Source organism: Chiloscyllium punctatum, chromosome 9 (genome assembly GCF_047496795.1).
Source record: "Chiloscyllium punctatum isolate Juve2018m chromosome 9, sChiPun1.3, whole genome shotgun sequence".
In the NCBI taxonomy this organism is placed as follows: domain Eukaryota; kingdom Metazoa; phylum Chordata; class Chondrichthyes; order Orectolobiformes; family Hemiscylliidae; genus Chiloscyllium; species Chiloscyllium punctatum.
The window spans coordinates 19,123,284-19,137,618 of NC_092747.1; the positions used below are offsets into that span (position 1 = coordinate 19,123,284).

Sequence of the window (14,335 nt, forward strand, 5' to 3'; positions counted from 1 at the left end):
CTTATCAATTCTATGCTTGACCTGGGTGTTTTAGATGTTGGCACAAAAATGTGAAATGTTCCGTTATTAAAATTGAGAACATCCACATTGGTCAGCATACAATTCCCCGGATTTCTCACTAGATAAATCAAATTGTTCTGTATCTTTCAATGGTTTTTCCTTTCATCATTTCCAATTAGCACCTTGCGTGCATTTGTTGGAGCAAGATATTTCTGACAACTTTAAAAAATATCATTACTGGTACACATCGATGGTTCAGGAAACACGCTAAAAGAAATTGGAATGTGTTCAGTTGGCCTCTTTTATTTTTACCATTTATGGACAGAAAGCGAGACCCTGTGTCTTCAGGATGTGAGGATAGTGTTCAGTTCTGGTGTAATGAGTTAAAATCAGCTTTTTGAACTCTGACTGCACATCCATTCACAGCTGAAACAATGAAATCCAACAACATCTATGTGCACTTCAAACTCCTTCGTCTAGGTGAGTAAAATTGCTGACAAAATGTTTGGGAGTTCAGTTGACTGCAGCCAACCGGGGTGCTATCTTATTCGAGTGACATTGATTCTTTCAAGAGATTACACCGTTGTAGCTATTTTGGATTATTATTTGTCATTTTTCACTTCTCTGAAGAGATTGTCTCAATGCAATGGATTTGTCTCCACAACGGAAACCTCCTGAAAGAGGACAGATAACTCAAGTGACCAAATTGCAAATGATTGATAAAAGATTTCAATTAACAGAATTCTTGACCTAGCTTAAAATATAAAGTTGAGGGAATTCAATTAGTTAATGTATTGATTGAAACTTATATGGAGTTCTGACAAGGTTGACATAAAGACACTGTTTCCAGTGACAGGAGGTTCAGTAAATGAAGGACATGGATATAAGTTCATCAAGTATAGGTTGGGTTGGGGAAGATAAGGGGGTTTTATTTTACTTAGTGCATCATGATCTGGAATGTCTTGTCTGAAAAGGGAACTAGGTGGAAGCACTTTCAATCGTAGCTTTCAAAAGAGAATGGTTAATAGGTATTTAGTTGTAGAGGAAGAGTCGAGGTCTGGGACTAATTGCTTAGCTCTTACAATGAGCCAGCATAGACATGATGGACTAAACAATCTCCTTTTGTATGAAAAATTAAAGCAACAGACAATAAAGTTAAAAGTTAAAAAAAATTATAGGTTAGAACAATGTTTCTCAATCAGGTGCTAAATGTAGCAATAAAACTTATTCTCAGTAAAACCAATGCAATTTTTAATGTCTTTTAAAATTTTCATTGCTAAAATAAAATACATGTACACTCCCTGGAAAAAGTGTGGTTTTGTTTTTATCATGTTGGGACCAGAAGTGTTTAACAAAGTGGTTGGTGGCACACAAAGTATTAAATGTTAGGAACCACTGGGTTTGAAGATACAGTAAATCAAAATTTAGAATATGGTTAACACGAAAGTCATGGTTTTAGAAAATTGCAAGAAAGCATATAAAATTCAGATGCAATGTAATTATCTATTATTGTTCTTACAGGGCATTTTTACATTTGTTCTGGAGGATGGATAGGATAAATAGACAAAGCCTTTTCCCTGGGGTGGGGGAGCACAGAACTAGAGGGCATAGGTTTAGGATGAGAGGGGAAAGAGATAAAAGGGACCTAAGGGGCAACTTTTTCATGCAGAGGGTGGTGCATGAATGAAATAAGTTGCCAGAGGAATTGGTGGAGGCTAGTACAATTGAAACATTTAAATGGCATCTGGATGGGTATATGAATAAGAAGGGTTTGGAAGGATATTGGCTGGGTGCTGGGAGGTGGGACTAGATTGTGTTGGGATATCTGGTCAGCGTGGGCGAGTTGGACGGAAGTGTCTGTTTCTGTGCTGTATACATCTCTATGACTCTCTGAATCGAAGTGTGGTGTTGTATCAGAAAAACAATTAACATAACCTGAGCAAGTGCAGGATATTTTCCCCCAGCTACAATCACCTCAGTTGTTTTTGGCATCATGGTGCAACGCCCATTAAATATATAGTCAGAGAGTCATAGAGATGTACAGCATGAAACAGACCCTTCGGTCAAACTAGTCCATGCCAACCAGATATCCCAACCCAATCTGGTCCAACCTGCCAGCACCCAGCCCATATCCCTCCAAACCCTTCCTGTACATTTACCCATCCAGATGCCTTTTAAATGTTGCAATTGTACTAGCCTCCATCACTTCCTCTGGCAGCCCATTCCACACATGCACCACCCTCTGCGTGAAAAGGTTGCCCCTTAGGTCTCTTTTATGTCTTTCCCCTCTGACTCTAAACCTATGCCCTCTAGTTTTGGACTCATCCACCCCAGGGAAAAGACCTTGTCTATTTACCCTATCCATGCCCCTCATGATTTTATAAACCTCTATAAGGTCACCCCTCAGCCTCTGACATTCCAGGAAAAACAGCCCTAGCCTATTCAACCTCTCCCTATAGCTCAAATCTTCCAACCCTGGCAATATCCTTATACATCTTTTCTGAACCCTTTCAAGTTTCACAACATCCTTCTGATAGGAAGGAGACCAGAATTGCACGCAGTATTCCAAAAGTGGCCTAACCAATGCTCTGTACAGCCACAACATGACCTCCCAACTCCTGTATTTAACACTGTGACCAATAAAGGAAAGCATACCAAACGCCTTCTTCACTATCCTATCTACCTGCGACTCTATTTTCAGGGAGCTATGAACCTGCACTCCAAGGTCTTTTTGCTCAGCAACACTCCCTAGGACCTTACCATTAAGTGTATAAATCCTGCTAAGGTTTCCTTTCCCAAAATGCAGCACCTCACATTTATCTAAATTAAACTCTGTCTTCCATTCCTCAGCCCATTGGCTCATCCGATCAAGATCCAGTTTGTAATCTGAAGTAACCTTCTTTCCTATCCACTACACCTCCAAGTTTGGTGTCATCTGCAAATTTACTAACTATATCTCTTAAACTCACATCCAAATCATTGATATAATCTGAATAATTTGTTTAAGCTTGTGTCTGGGTATCAAAATAGACATAAAAATTATTTGTCCGTGTATTTACTTTTGTGAGAGGTTTCCCTCCAATGTTTATCATTATTCAATAATGACAATTTTCAATTTGAGGAAAGTATTTATTTTTATATATTCATTTCTTTTATCATTTGTTGATTCACTACAGAGAAAAGTTAATTCTTCTGAAAGTAGAGTTGAGCTCATTATGCACTGGAGGAAATGAAACTTTACCGATCTGTGAATGTGTCACCCTGATTGCCAGTTCAGTGACTCAACTTTCTAAACTTCAAAAATAAATTTCCATGGCATGTTTTAGGTCTTGAAATTGGAGGAGTATAAGATAAAAAGGAGCATGGACAGGGTAAATAGAAAGTAGCTTTTTCCCATTAGTTGAAGGATCAATAACAAGAGGACATCATTTTAAAGTGAAAAGCAGGAGGTTTAGTGGTGATTTGAGGCAAAGCCTTTCACTTGGAGGGTGGTGGGTTCCTGGAATGCATTCCCTGGTGATGTAATTGAGCCAGGACACCTCACAGTCTTGAAAACGTACTTGAATGAGCACTTGAAATGTCATAATATTCAAGGCTGTGGACCTAAAGAAGGAAAATGGGACTAGTATGGGTAGTACTATATGTTTGGTGGTTCAGACTCGATGGGCTGAAGGGCCTCTTCTGTATCGTCTGATTCAATGATTTAATGACCCTATGACTGTGTAAATATTGGACTATTTGTGCATGTGTCTATGTTTCTGACGATGAATTAGAAATCAATTTTGGAAAAGCCACATTTACATGTCTCCTGGTACATTTTATTGTGTGGAACTAGAATACAGACGAAAGCTTTGTAAAGAGTTTTGCATTAGATATATTTCCACTCATTTATGGATAATTTGATTTATAAAGTCAACATCAATATTTGACAACTCAAATCTTTCTTCAATGAAGGAAGTTGGGTCAAGTTTCTTTGAAGTGAAACTGGTTTCTGAATGATATTGCTCGCAATGTGCACAGCCACTAACTAAGTACGTGACAAAAGCAGAAATTGCTGGAGAAACTCACCAGGTTTGGCAGCTTCTATGGAGAGAGAAACTGAGTTAACATTTTGGGCCCAGTGATCCTTCTTCGGAACTTCAGAACTTCTTCAGTTCTGAGGAAAGGTCACTGGATTAAAAACACCAACTCTGCTTTCTCTCCACAGATGCTGCCAGAGCTGCTGAGTTTTTCTGGCAGTTTCTGCTTTTGTTTCAGATTTCTAGCATCCGCATATCTTGATTTTATTTTAATCAAGTATGTGAGTCAGATAGGTCCTCCAGGCATGTTGATGATTGATGAGCCAAATCTGTCTCCTTAATGGAGTTTAAATCCCTGGAAGATGTAACTTTTCTCACATGCCTCTACATCATCACCAAAGCATGATGATGAGTATGGTGGCTATAACTTGATGAGAAAGGCAGATTTATTCGTAGTTTGTGTGATTTTATTTGAATTAAAGGACTATCATCTAGAAGCAAGTTTCACTTCAAAGAAACCTGTCTCACTTCCTCTACCTAAGATTTGAGTTATTCAACAAGATGTATCTTCCGTGACGTACATGAATGATCTCGATTCGGGTTTGCAGGGCACAACTTAAAAATTTGGAGACGCCACCAAATCTGGAATTTATGTGTTTTGATTGTCCTTTGCTTCCTGATGTTACAATCACACTTTAGGCTAAGAGTGGATAGAGTTCTTTGTCTTTAATACAACTATCTCGCCGCCTGATTGGAAGGCTGCTTAGGTCAGTGCCATGTTACTCAAAGAATGGACCCTCCAGTGAAGCCAGGTTGCCTCTGGATCACTTACACATGCAACTGCTTCCTGGCTAATTAGTTTTGTGGTCTTTACAGGAAATAAGATAATATATAACAATTGTCAACAGTGAGGGGGATAATGATAAACTTTAAACACACATAGATAGACAGTGGAATGAACAGATGCACAAAGCAGCTGAACTTTAATGCAAAGTGAAAAGTGTTCATTTTTTTTAGATTAGATTACCTACAGTGTGGAAACAGGCCCTTCAGCCCAACAAGTCCACACCGACCCTCCGAAGAGAAACCCACCTCCCTATATTTACCCCTGACTAATCCAACTAACACTACGTGCAATTTACCATGACCAATTCACCTAACCTGCACATCTTTGGACTGTGGGAGGAAACTGGAGCACCCGGAGGAAACCCACCCAAACCTGGGGAGAATGTGCAAACTCCACACAGACAGTTGTCCGAGGCGGAAATTGAACCCGGGTCTTTGGCGGTATGAGGCAGCAGTGCTGACCACTGAGCCACCGTGCCACCGTTCTGTTAGAAGTACTGAGGAAAGGCAATAAAAATAGAGGAACAATTCTAAAGGGGGTTAATGAACAGAGGGCCTGATGGTATATGTATACAAATCATTGAAGATGGCAGGACACGTTGAAAAAGTAATGATATAGGATCATTTTCTCAATACAGGCACAGACTAGTCAGCAAGGAAGTTATGACGAGCCTTTGTAAAATTCAGATTTAGCCTCAACATGATAAAAGCACAACTTGCTAATGTTGAAAATATGTAATAAATATAACAAGTTCTGGAAAACTCTCTGCAGGATTGACAGCATCTGTGGAAAAAGAAGCAGAGTTAAAGTTTTGAGTTTGAAGTGACTCGTCTTCAGATGCGAAAAGTTGATAAATGTGATGGGTTTACACTATTGAAAGGGGTGATGGGGAGGCAGAACCAAAGGGTAGGTGAGATTAAATAACAAAGATGTTACAGAACAAAGGGCAAAGGGTTGCAATAAAGAAACAGAACATTGGCCCAGAGTATACCCTAATTGTTGTAATAAACTGCTTTCTTAAAGAATCGCACTCTGTTAATGGACTGTTCAACTATTTAGAAATGAAAATTTGGACAACTCTCTCAGTGCTTGATTACCACACTCCAACTGCACTCGGGAGTCACTTGTATTGTTTGAAACAAAAATGAGCAGTGGCTGATGTTTCCCCTTCCCTCATTTAGGGTTGATGGAAGCGAATGGTAACACACCAAGTGATATTCCAGTTGAATTTAAAACAGAATTTTCAACTTTAAAATTTATAATTTTCCTTCCATATTATGATTTTAGACTTTACTTGAACATATTAGAGCTCTGTATTATACATTATTTGTTTAATTAGCTCATGGTGAAATTGACTAGTTCATATATGGCAATTGCTGAGGTGAGTTAAATATTGCAGTCTTCTGAACTAACATAGTAAAAGATGGTGAAATTGAGAAACTCATTTTCTTTTCACAGAACAGCAAATAAATACTACTGAGTCACATATACTGTGGAGTGGTTGATATTTTGTAACTCAAAATGTTCAAAACCAAGATTTTATTATGAAATTTTAAAAATGAATTCCAGTATATGCATTTCATCATTAGGCTGATTAGATTACTTACAGTGTGGAAACAGGCCCTTCGGCCCAACAAGTCCACACCAACCCTCTGAAGAGCAACCGACCCAGACCCATTCCCTTACACTTACCCCTTCACCTAACACTACGGGCAATTTAACATGGCCAATGCACCTACCCTGCACATCTTTGGACTGTGGGAGGAAACCGGAGCACCCGGAGGAAACCCACACAGACACGGGGAGAATGTGCAAATTCCACACAGACAGTTGCCCGAGGCAGGAATTGAACCCGGGTCTCTGGCGCTGTGAGGCACACAAGGCTGCACACAAATTCCAGCAACGATAAAGAAAGATTATTTCACCATACGTACAAGAAGTTCTGGAGAAGCTGAGTAGGTCTAAGAGCATCTGTGGGAAGAGAGAGAGAGAGACAGAGAGAGAGAGAGAGAGAGTTTACATTTTAAATCCAGTATGAATCTTCGTCAGAACTACTACTGCAGTATTTTGTTTTTAATTAGCTACTTAATTCACTGCGACTTTTCTTCCAGTTATGCCTGCCTTGGAAAAGTTCGGCTCTTCTCTCCAATGGCATTTCCATTTAAATTTATCAGCTTCTTCAACTTCATTGCTTTTGATCTGTCTTAGATTTTAATAAAGTGTTTGACAAAATTCACTTTCATAGCCACATCTCCTTCCTCAGGAATTGTCTTCAGTTCTGCCTTCCCTCACGTGGATTCCAACTGAAGTTTCATCTTTCACATCTCAAATCTATTTCATTCACCATCTCATTTGAAACTTTAACAAGAAACGTTTTATTTTTCTTTCAAGTGTTAAGGAACACAAGCTTCAAAAACTCATAGGTATGAATGCTCCTCTAGATTCTTCTTCCCGTCTGTCTCCAACCCTTCTTCTAATCTCATACTTTTACTGTATCCTCTGACCTTCTTCAACGCTGAACGATCAAAGGATCTAGTTTTATCCCTTTATGCCTTCACTTCAGTGAATTTCAGGAATGGCATGACATTGAACTCTTCTGTCATCTTCATCTCCGTGCCCACTTATTTGGACAGCAGTCCTGTTGTCAGTCCTTGGACCTTCTCCCACTCTCCTTCCACATGGACTGCACCCTCTGGCCTTTTACCTGCATTTGATCTCTTCATCAAGAACTATCAATGTCTCATCAGCCAATTTAATTTCTGTGCTGCCCCCACCCAGTCTAACCTATCCCCTCTGAACTCGCTGTACTCTGACCTCTCAGGTTTAATCTGGCTTTACTATCAAACCTGCTGGTAAAGGTAGTGCTGTTGCTGTTTGCTGTGCAACCTCTATCACCGATATTCATAATAAACCCATCAACAAGTTTTGAAGAAGAATCATAGTGGATTTGAAATGTTAACTTGGTCTCTCTCTCTCTCTCTCTCTCGCTTTCTCTCTCTCCACAAATGCTGAGACTGTCCAGCACTTTCTGTTTTATTTCGTATTTACAAAATCTGCAGTATTTTGCTTTTATTAAAGATAATTCTGTGTCTTAAATTGACCAAGAAGGACTTCTGCACATGACCTGAGCAGTACGTTTACTGTCAGACCATAAAGACACTTTGGGACACTTATAAACCTTTCGGGCGATGATTTTTAAAAACGTGTCATACAACAAAGCACACCTACCTAAACACTATACAGGACTGTCAGCTTTGATTTTTGTCATCACATCATGAAATGGGACTTGATATAAAAGTTCTCGATTTAGAGTCATGTGGTAAAACCAGCTGAACCATGGCAAACACTGTCATTAGGTAAAAGAGTAAACATGCAACTCCATCAAAAGTCGACTTATTAAAGTTATAACAGAAACTCAGTTACTTTGTTCAGACTTTAGAATGTATTTACATGTAACTAGCTAAAGTGTTAAATTTATTTATAGTTACAATTAGATGCAATTTCTTTTGTGTTGTATAACAAAATGATAAAGCAAGATAGAGGCAAGATTATGACTGAAACCTTTTCTTTGTACTGTTACCGTTACTTGTATTCTATGAAATGTCAATATTCAGCAACAGGCGACAAAGCTGAACAACTAGAGGTGAGCTTCACCTAGTAAACAGACCTCAAATCACAGAAGTAGGATTATTAGAATTGATTAATTATTCCCTTTTAAAGCTTATTTTCATCAGAATTTAAAGAAGCCAGATCCAATTATATGTAAATACGATATTCTAATAAATAATTATTAAATAACTTCTTTCTGGTCTCATGTACCGTTTATTCAACAAGTTACTCAACCATCCCAAAACTGTCTTCACCTGAAAGCCCAATATATAATTATTTCACAAAGACTACTGAAAAGAAATATAATGGGAACCTGGGCTCACTTACCTCTTTGCAAGCTGCAGATGCTAAAGCTAACTATACTGACCCCTACTGCCTCAGTAGAATACAATTAATGTAACAAAATCTCTAATGCATGGTTCCGTATTAATTAATCCAAAACTGCCAGCGCATCATCAGAAATGTCTCTTCTATTTCCCTCTGCATACTCTGGAACTCCATTCCTAAACATTGCTGCATTGTTCTCCACCCTCTAATAACTCTTAAAACTCTGGAATTTCAACCTAGCTTTTGGTTCATCTTTCCATTGTCTCTTCTCCATGCTGTGTTCATTTCCCCTCTGCCTATGTGTGTGGTGTGGAAAGATGTTCTTCATATGTTATATAAATATAAACTGTTGTTAACACAGAACCTGTGGTGTTGTGTGATTTTTAACTTAACACAGAACCTGAGCCTTGCATTAGAGATATGCTGTGGCCTGAAATACAATTGCAAAAATGTATTGCAAAATTTACAGGTCTGACTAGTTCTCTATTAGCATCTAAGTGAACCTTAGAGTGATGCGTGATGCTACTAATCTAAGTGGACTACACGTATCTTCTATTATGATTCTCTTATTCTTCATAAACGTCGCATTTGCCATTCCATACATAGTTCCATTTCCCTGAGTCCCTTCTGTATTGAAACTATGTCCCATTTCACAGCCCCTTATATAAATTGTTCTGTGCACTCAATATTGTAGGACACCTTAAGTCCTCCATTAGTTCTCTTCCTTCTACATTCTTCAGATGGTTTGAAGAAAGAAAATAATATTGAATTTACCACTTTTTAAAAACTGTATCTCACCTTCGAGTCCTATCAATGTTGGTGTCGCTCTATTCGACACACCTCAGTTATTTATAGAGATTTCACATCAACAGTAAACTTCAAATGGCTAATGGTAATTAATAATGTTTTAAGTATGAGTGGTACTGGAATTATAATGTATAATCGTGTGTTACTATTTCAGCTTTGCTTGTCTTCATTGAACTGACTGCTGGAGCTGAACAGGAAGTGTCAGTCACCATTGGAAATGTTGCCTCACTTAGCTGCATAATCTCAGAGCAACTTCCATTTGACCGTCCTGTGAGCTGGTATTGGACACCACTGTATCCAGAATGCAGTGGTTCCAATGGTGGAAAGGTTCTGGACATTTATCCCGATGGGCGAGCCATATATGAGGAACAGTTCAAAGGGCGAGTGCTTGTATACCGATCAAAAATAAAGAAGGGTGATTATTCAATCACACTAAGGGGAATAAAGATACCGGATTCAGGAGCGTTCATCTGCACCCATGATTATCTTTCTGAGGAGAAAAAATTGAGGCTAGTAGTGAAGCCAGGTATGTGAGAGCAAACTATAAACTGAGCAGATTTTCACAATTATGAATGAAATTGTTTTCTTGCTTCCTCATCTCCCGTTCAGCAGGATATAATTTTGACTGTATTATGTTGTCAATGTTCTCTGAAATCTGCATTTCCTCCAACTCATAGTCATTCATTATACATGGCTCCTTCATCTAACTGATTGAATCACAATTAAAAAGGCTGATTACTTATGTTTGCACCTACATGAGAAGGAGTTACTTTCGGAGTTGAGTCTCGGGTGAACAGTGCCTATTTAAGATGTACAGGAAGGAAAAGTAGTAAATCTGCCGGTACAAAAGCTGTGATGGCAACAGGTAGTAGGGAAGAAGTAGATCTGTGGTAGAAAAATTAGAACATGCCCAAATAGTGGGACAAACACTTGGAAGATGTTGTTTAATGTAGATGAATGAAAAAAAGATGTGTGAAAAGAGAAAAAAAATGTTTAAAAGTACAGGATTAGTAAAGGAAATTTAAATGGAAAGGAGATGAATCTGCTATTTTTTTGTGTTATACAGACCTTAATCTTCAGCACCCTGTGTAGATAGATTAAAAAAATGACTTGAAGGGTCAAACACCTACCACATCAATCGAGATGTAACTTGGAGCATAGCACTGACCCATTAAATACTGTATGCAGCTCTTGTAGACAAACAAAGTCATAGACATTGAAAAAAGTACAAAGTAGACTAAACAATTGATAAATAAGATTGGGTGCTGAGAGGATTGCAGGGATATATTGTGGGGCCAAAAGAGACTTTATTGTAAACGAAATGTTTTGGTTTAGTCACAGTACATCTCAATGAAATATTGAATGTCAGATGAAAATTTCACTAAAAGAATGAAGATTGAAGACAAAAACAAGTAATGGAATAAGGATTTCTTGTTTGTATGTATCCATGGAATGTGGGTACCATTGGCTTGGCCAGCTTTTATTTACCTGGTGGTGGTGAGCTGCTTCTTGAACCACTGCACTCTATGTGCTGTAGGTGGACCCACAATGACATTTGGGGGCAAGTTCTAGATTTTGACCCAGCAGCACTTAAGGAACAGTGATATATTTCCAAATCAGGATGGTCTGTGGTTTGGAGGGGAACTAATAGAGTGATGTTCCACCATATCTGATGCCATTGTCCTTGTGGATCGCAATGCTGTGGGTTTGGGAGGTACTGTCTAAGGAATCTTGGAGAACTTCTGCAGTGCATCTTGTAGATACTGCTATTACTGAGAATCAATAGTGAAGAGACTGAATGTTCATGGATGTGGTGCTCATCAAGTGGCCTACTTTGTCCTGGATGGTATCAATCTTCTTGAGCTGCACTCATCCAGGCAAGTGGAATGTATTCATCACATGCCTGACTCGTGCCTTGTAGTTAATGGATAAGCTTTGGGAAGACATGAGGTGAATTACTCACAAGGGGATTCCAAGCCACTAACTTTCTTTTGCTGCCGCAGTATTTATACGACAAGTCAAAAGTGTGGTGCTCGAAAAGCACAGCAGGTCAGACAGTATCCGAGGAGCAGGAATTTACATGGCGAGTCCAGTTCAGTTTCTGGTAGTAGTAACCCCCATTTGGTCATGTAATACTGACAATTGAGAATGGCGTAAGGTACCAGTGAAACAAGGTTGTCATGATAACAATCTAAAGCACAGCTGCAAAGTGTCTAATTTCTAAATATTGCCTGCCCTTGGAGTTACTGTGACAGGAATTGAAGTGCAATCTTGGCCTTATGGAGTTAGTTTATTGATTAAAGCATTTAATAGAATATTCTGAGAGATTTCTTTTCTGAAATTAAGCACATTTTACTCCCCTTTGCTTGTGTATCTCCTCCATGGATTAGCATTATTGACTGTTGAGGAGGATGATATATCAGGTTGCATGAGTTAGTGAGGAGATTATGCATTGAGAGCCTTGCTAGCGTTTCCTTCCTTCCTTTTGACACTTTCATGTGCCATTCTTCAAGTTTGGGGCTGGACAGAAAATGTTGATAAGCTTTTTTGATGTCAATTGACAGGTTTCTCCCTCAAGCAGTGTCAACATGGTTTTATGAAAGGAAAATTGTTTCCTAATGCATTTGAGCTCCTTGAGAATGTGACCAGCAGGATAGATAAAGGAATTAATTGATTTATTAATTAATGTATTTGCTTTGTTTTAAAAGGCATTTGACAAGGTGCCAGGCAGATGCCACAGGATAAAAGTTCAAGGTGTTAAGGGCAACATATTCAACTGGTAGTGCTAAATAACACTATACACAGAAACATGATAAATAGATTATTTTCATGTTGGCAAACTGTAACTTTTTGGAGTGCTACAGGATTCAATGTTATAGCCTCAACTATCAATGGCATGTCATAAAAACCTAGGAATAGGAGCAGGAGAAGACCATTTTGCTGTTTGAGCCAGCCCCACCACTCAACATGATCATGCTCGATCATCCAACCCAGTACCCTGTTCTCAATTTCTGCCCATGCCCTTTGGTTCCTTTAGCCATAAGAATTATAACTATTACCTTCTTGAAACATTCAATGTTTTGGCCTCAATTGCTTTCTGTGGCAGACAATTCTGGAAGTTCACCACTTTCAAGGTGAAGATATTTATGTTCATTACAGTTCTAAATGCCAAATCCCATATTCTTAGACTGTGACCACCCCCTCCCCAATTCTGGACTCCTTGGTTATCAGGATCATCCTTCCTAAGTTTACCATTTCTAGTCCTGTCAGAATTTTATAGGTTTCTATGAAATCCTCCCTCATTCTTTGAAACTCCAGTAAATATTGCCCTAACTGATCTAGTCTGAAACAACAGTCTTACCATCTCAAGAATTTGTTCATGAATCATAAAACTTTAACATACAGGTACAAGCCATGCTTAGGAACACAATGAAATTTAGTCTTTGTTGAAAGGAGCATGAACTGCAAAAATAAGGAAGTCTTGCTACAGTTGTAAAAAGCATTGGATACGATCACACTGAGTACAGTGAACTTGTTTTGATTACACATTTAAGGAAGGATACACTTGCATTGAAGGCAGTTTAGACAAAATTCATTAAACAGATTTCAATACACCTCATAAAATGCACTTACAGTTGAGTGTTTATTAACTGAACTAATCATTTTGGATATCTCAATCTAAAAACCGGTTAAAGTTTACCAAATCACATGTTGCACAGTTACTGATGTTTTCACTATATAATGCAGAGGATTTATTTTCTGTAGGATGCTGGTCAAACCTCCAACTTACAGTGAACCCACCTGTCGTGTCAATTGGAGATAAAGTTACACTGACATGCACATACTGTGGACCGAAAGTGCTGACACCCCGAATAAAATGGCTGTATGATGGATTGTCTATATCGGACACTGGGGCTGTAAGCATCAGCAATGACGGCCAGTCTCTTGTTATTTCGCGTGTGGATCAGGAGCACCTGAAGAAGTATGGATGTAGTTTGGCCAAAAAGGAATCAATAGTTTCTGAAATATGCCTGGACATAGGTAAAAAGAAAATTCAAATAATAGTATTCAAGAATTTACACAAATGTTAATGTGTCTTTGGTTTGGAATCACTAGGAAATGTGGCTACACTTCCCACTAGCATACATACAGTCATTGAGTCATAGAGCTGAACAGCATGGAAACGGACCCTTTGGTCCAACTCATCCATGCCGAACAGATATCCTAATTTAATCTAGTCCCATTTACAAGTATTTGGCTCTCCTCCCTCTAAACCCTTCCTATTCATATACCCATCTAAATGCCTTTTAAATGTTGTAACTGTACTAGCCTCCACCACTTCCTCTGGTAGCTCATTCAATCCAGACACCACCCTCTGTGTGAAAATGTTGCCCCTCAGATTACTTTTAAAGTGTTCCCTCTCACCTTAAACATGTGCTGTCTGGTTTTGGATTTCCCCACCCCAGGGAAAATATATTGGCTATTCACCCTATCCATGCCCCTCAGGATTTTATAAACCTCAAGACGTCATACCTCAGGCTCCGATGCTCTATGGAACATAGTCCCAGCCTATGCAGCCTCTCCCTATTGCTCAAACCCAACCCTGGCAACATCCTCGTAAAGCTTTTTGAGCCCTTTCATGTTTCACAATATTCTTCCTCTGGCAAGGAGACCAGAACTATGTGCAGTATTCTAAAAGTAGCCTAACTAATGTCCTGTAGAGCCA

General features: G+C 38.9%; 1 protein-coding gene across 2 annotated transcripts in view; it reads left to right on the forward strand.

Moving 5' to 3' along the window:
- The first annotated feature begins 353 nt into the window (after positions 1–353).
- LOC140481184 (uncharacterized) overlaps positions 354–14,335 on the forward strand; it is a 44,286-nt gene continuing 30,304 nt past the window's right edge. For both annotated transcript variants that reach the window (XM_072576975.1, XM_072576974.1), the window contains exons 1-3: positions 354–480; positions 9,764–10,135; positions 13,375–13,650. In XM_072576975.1, the coding sequence (XP_072433076.1) occupies positions 435–480; positions 9,764–10,135; positions 13,375–13,650 (694 nt within the window). In that variant the 5' untranslated portion in view covers positions 354–434. The remainder of the gene's footprint in view (positions 481–9,763; positions 10,136–13,374; positions 13,651–14,335) is intronic.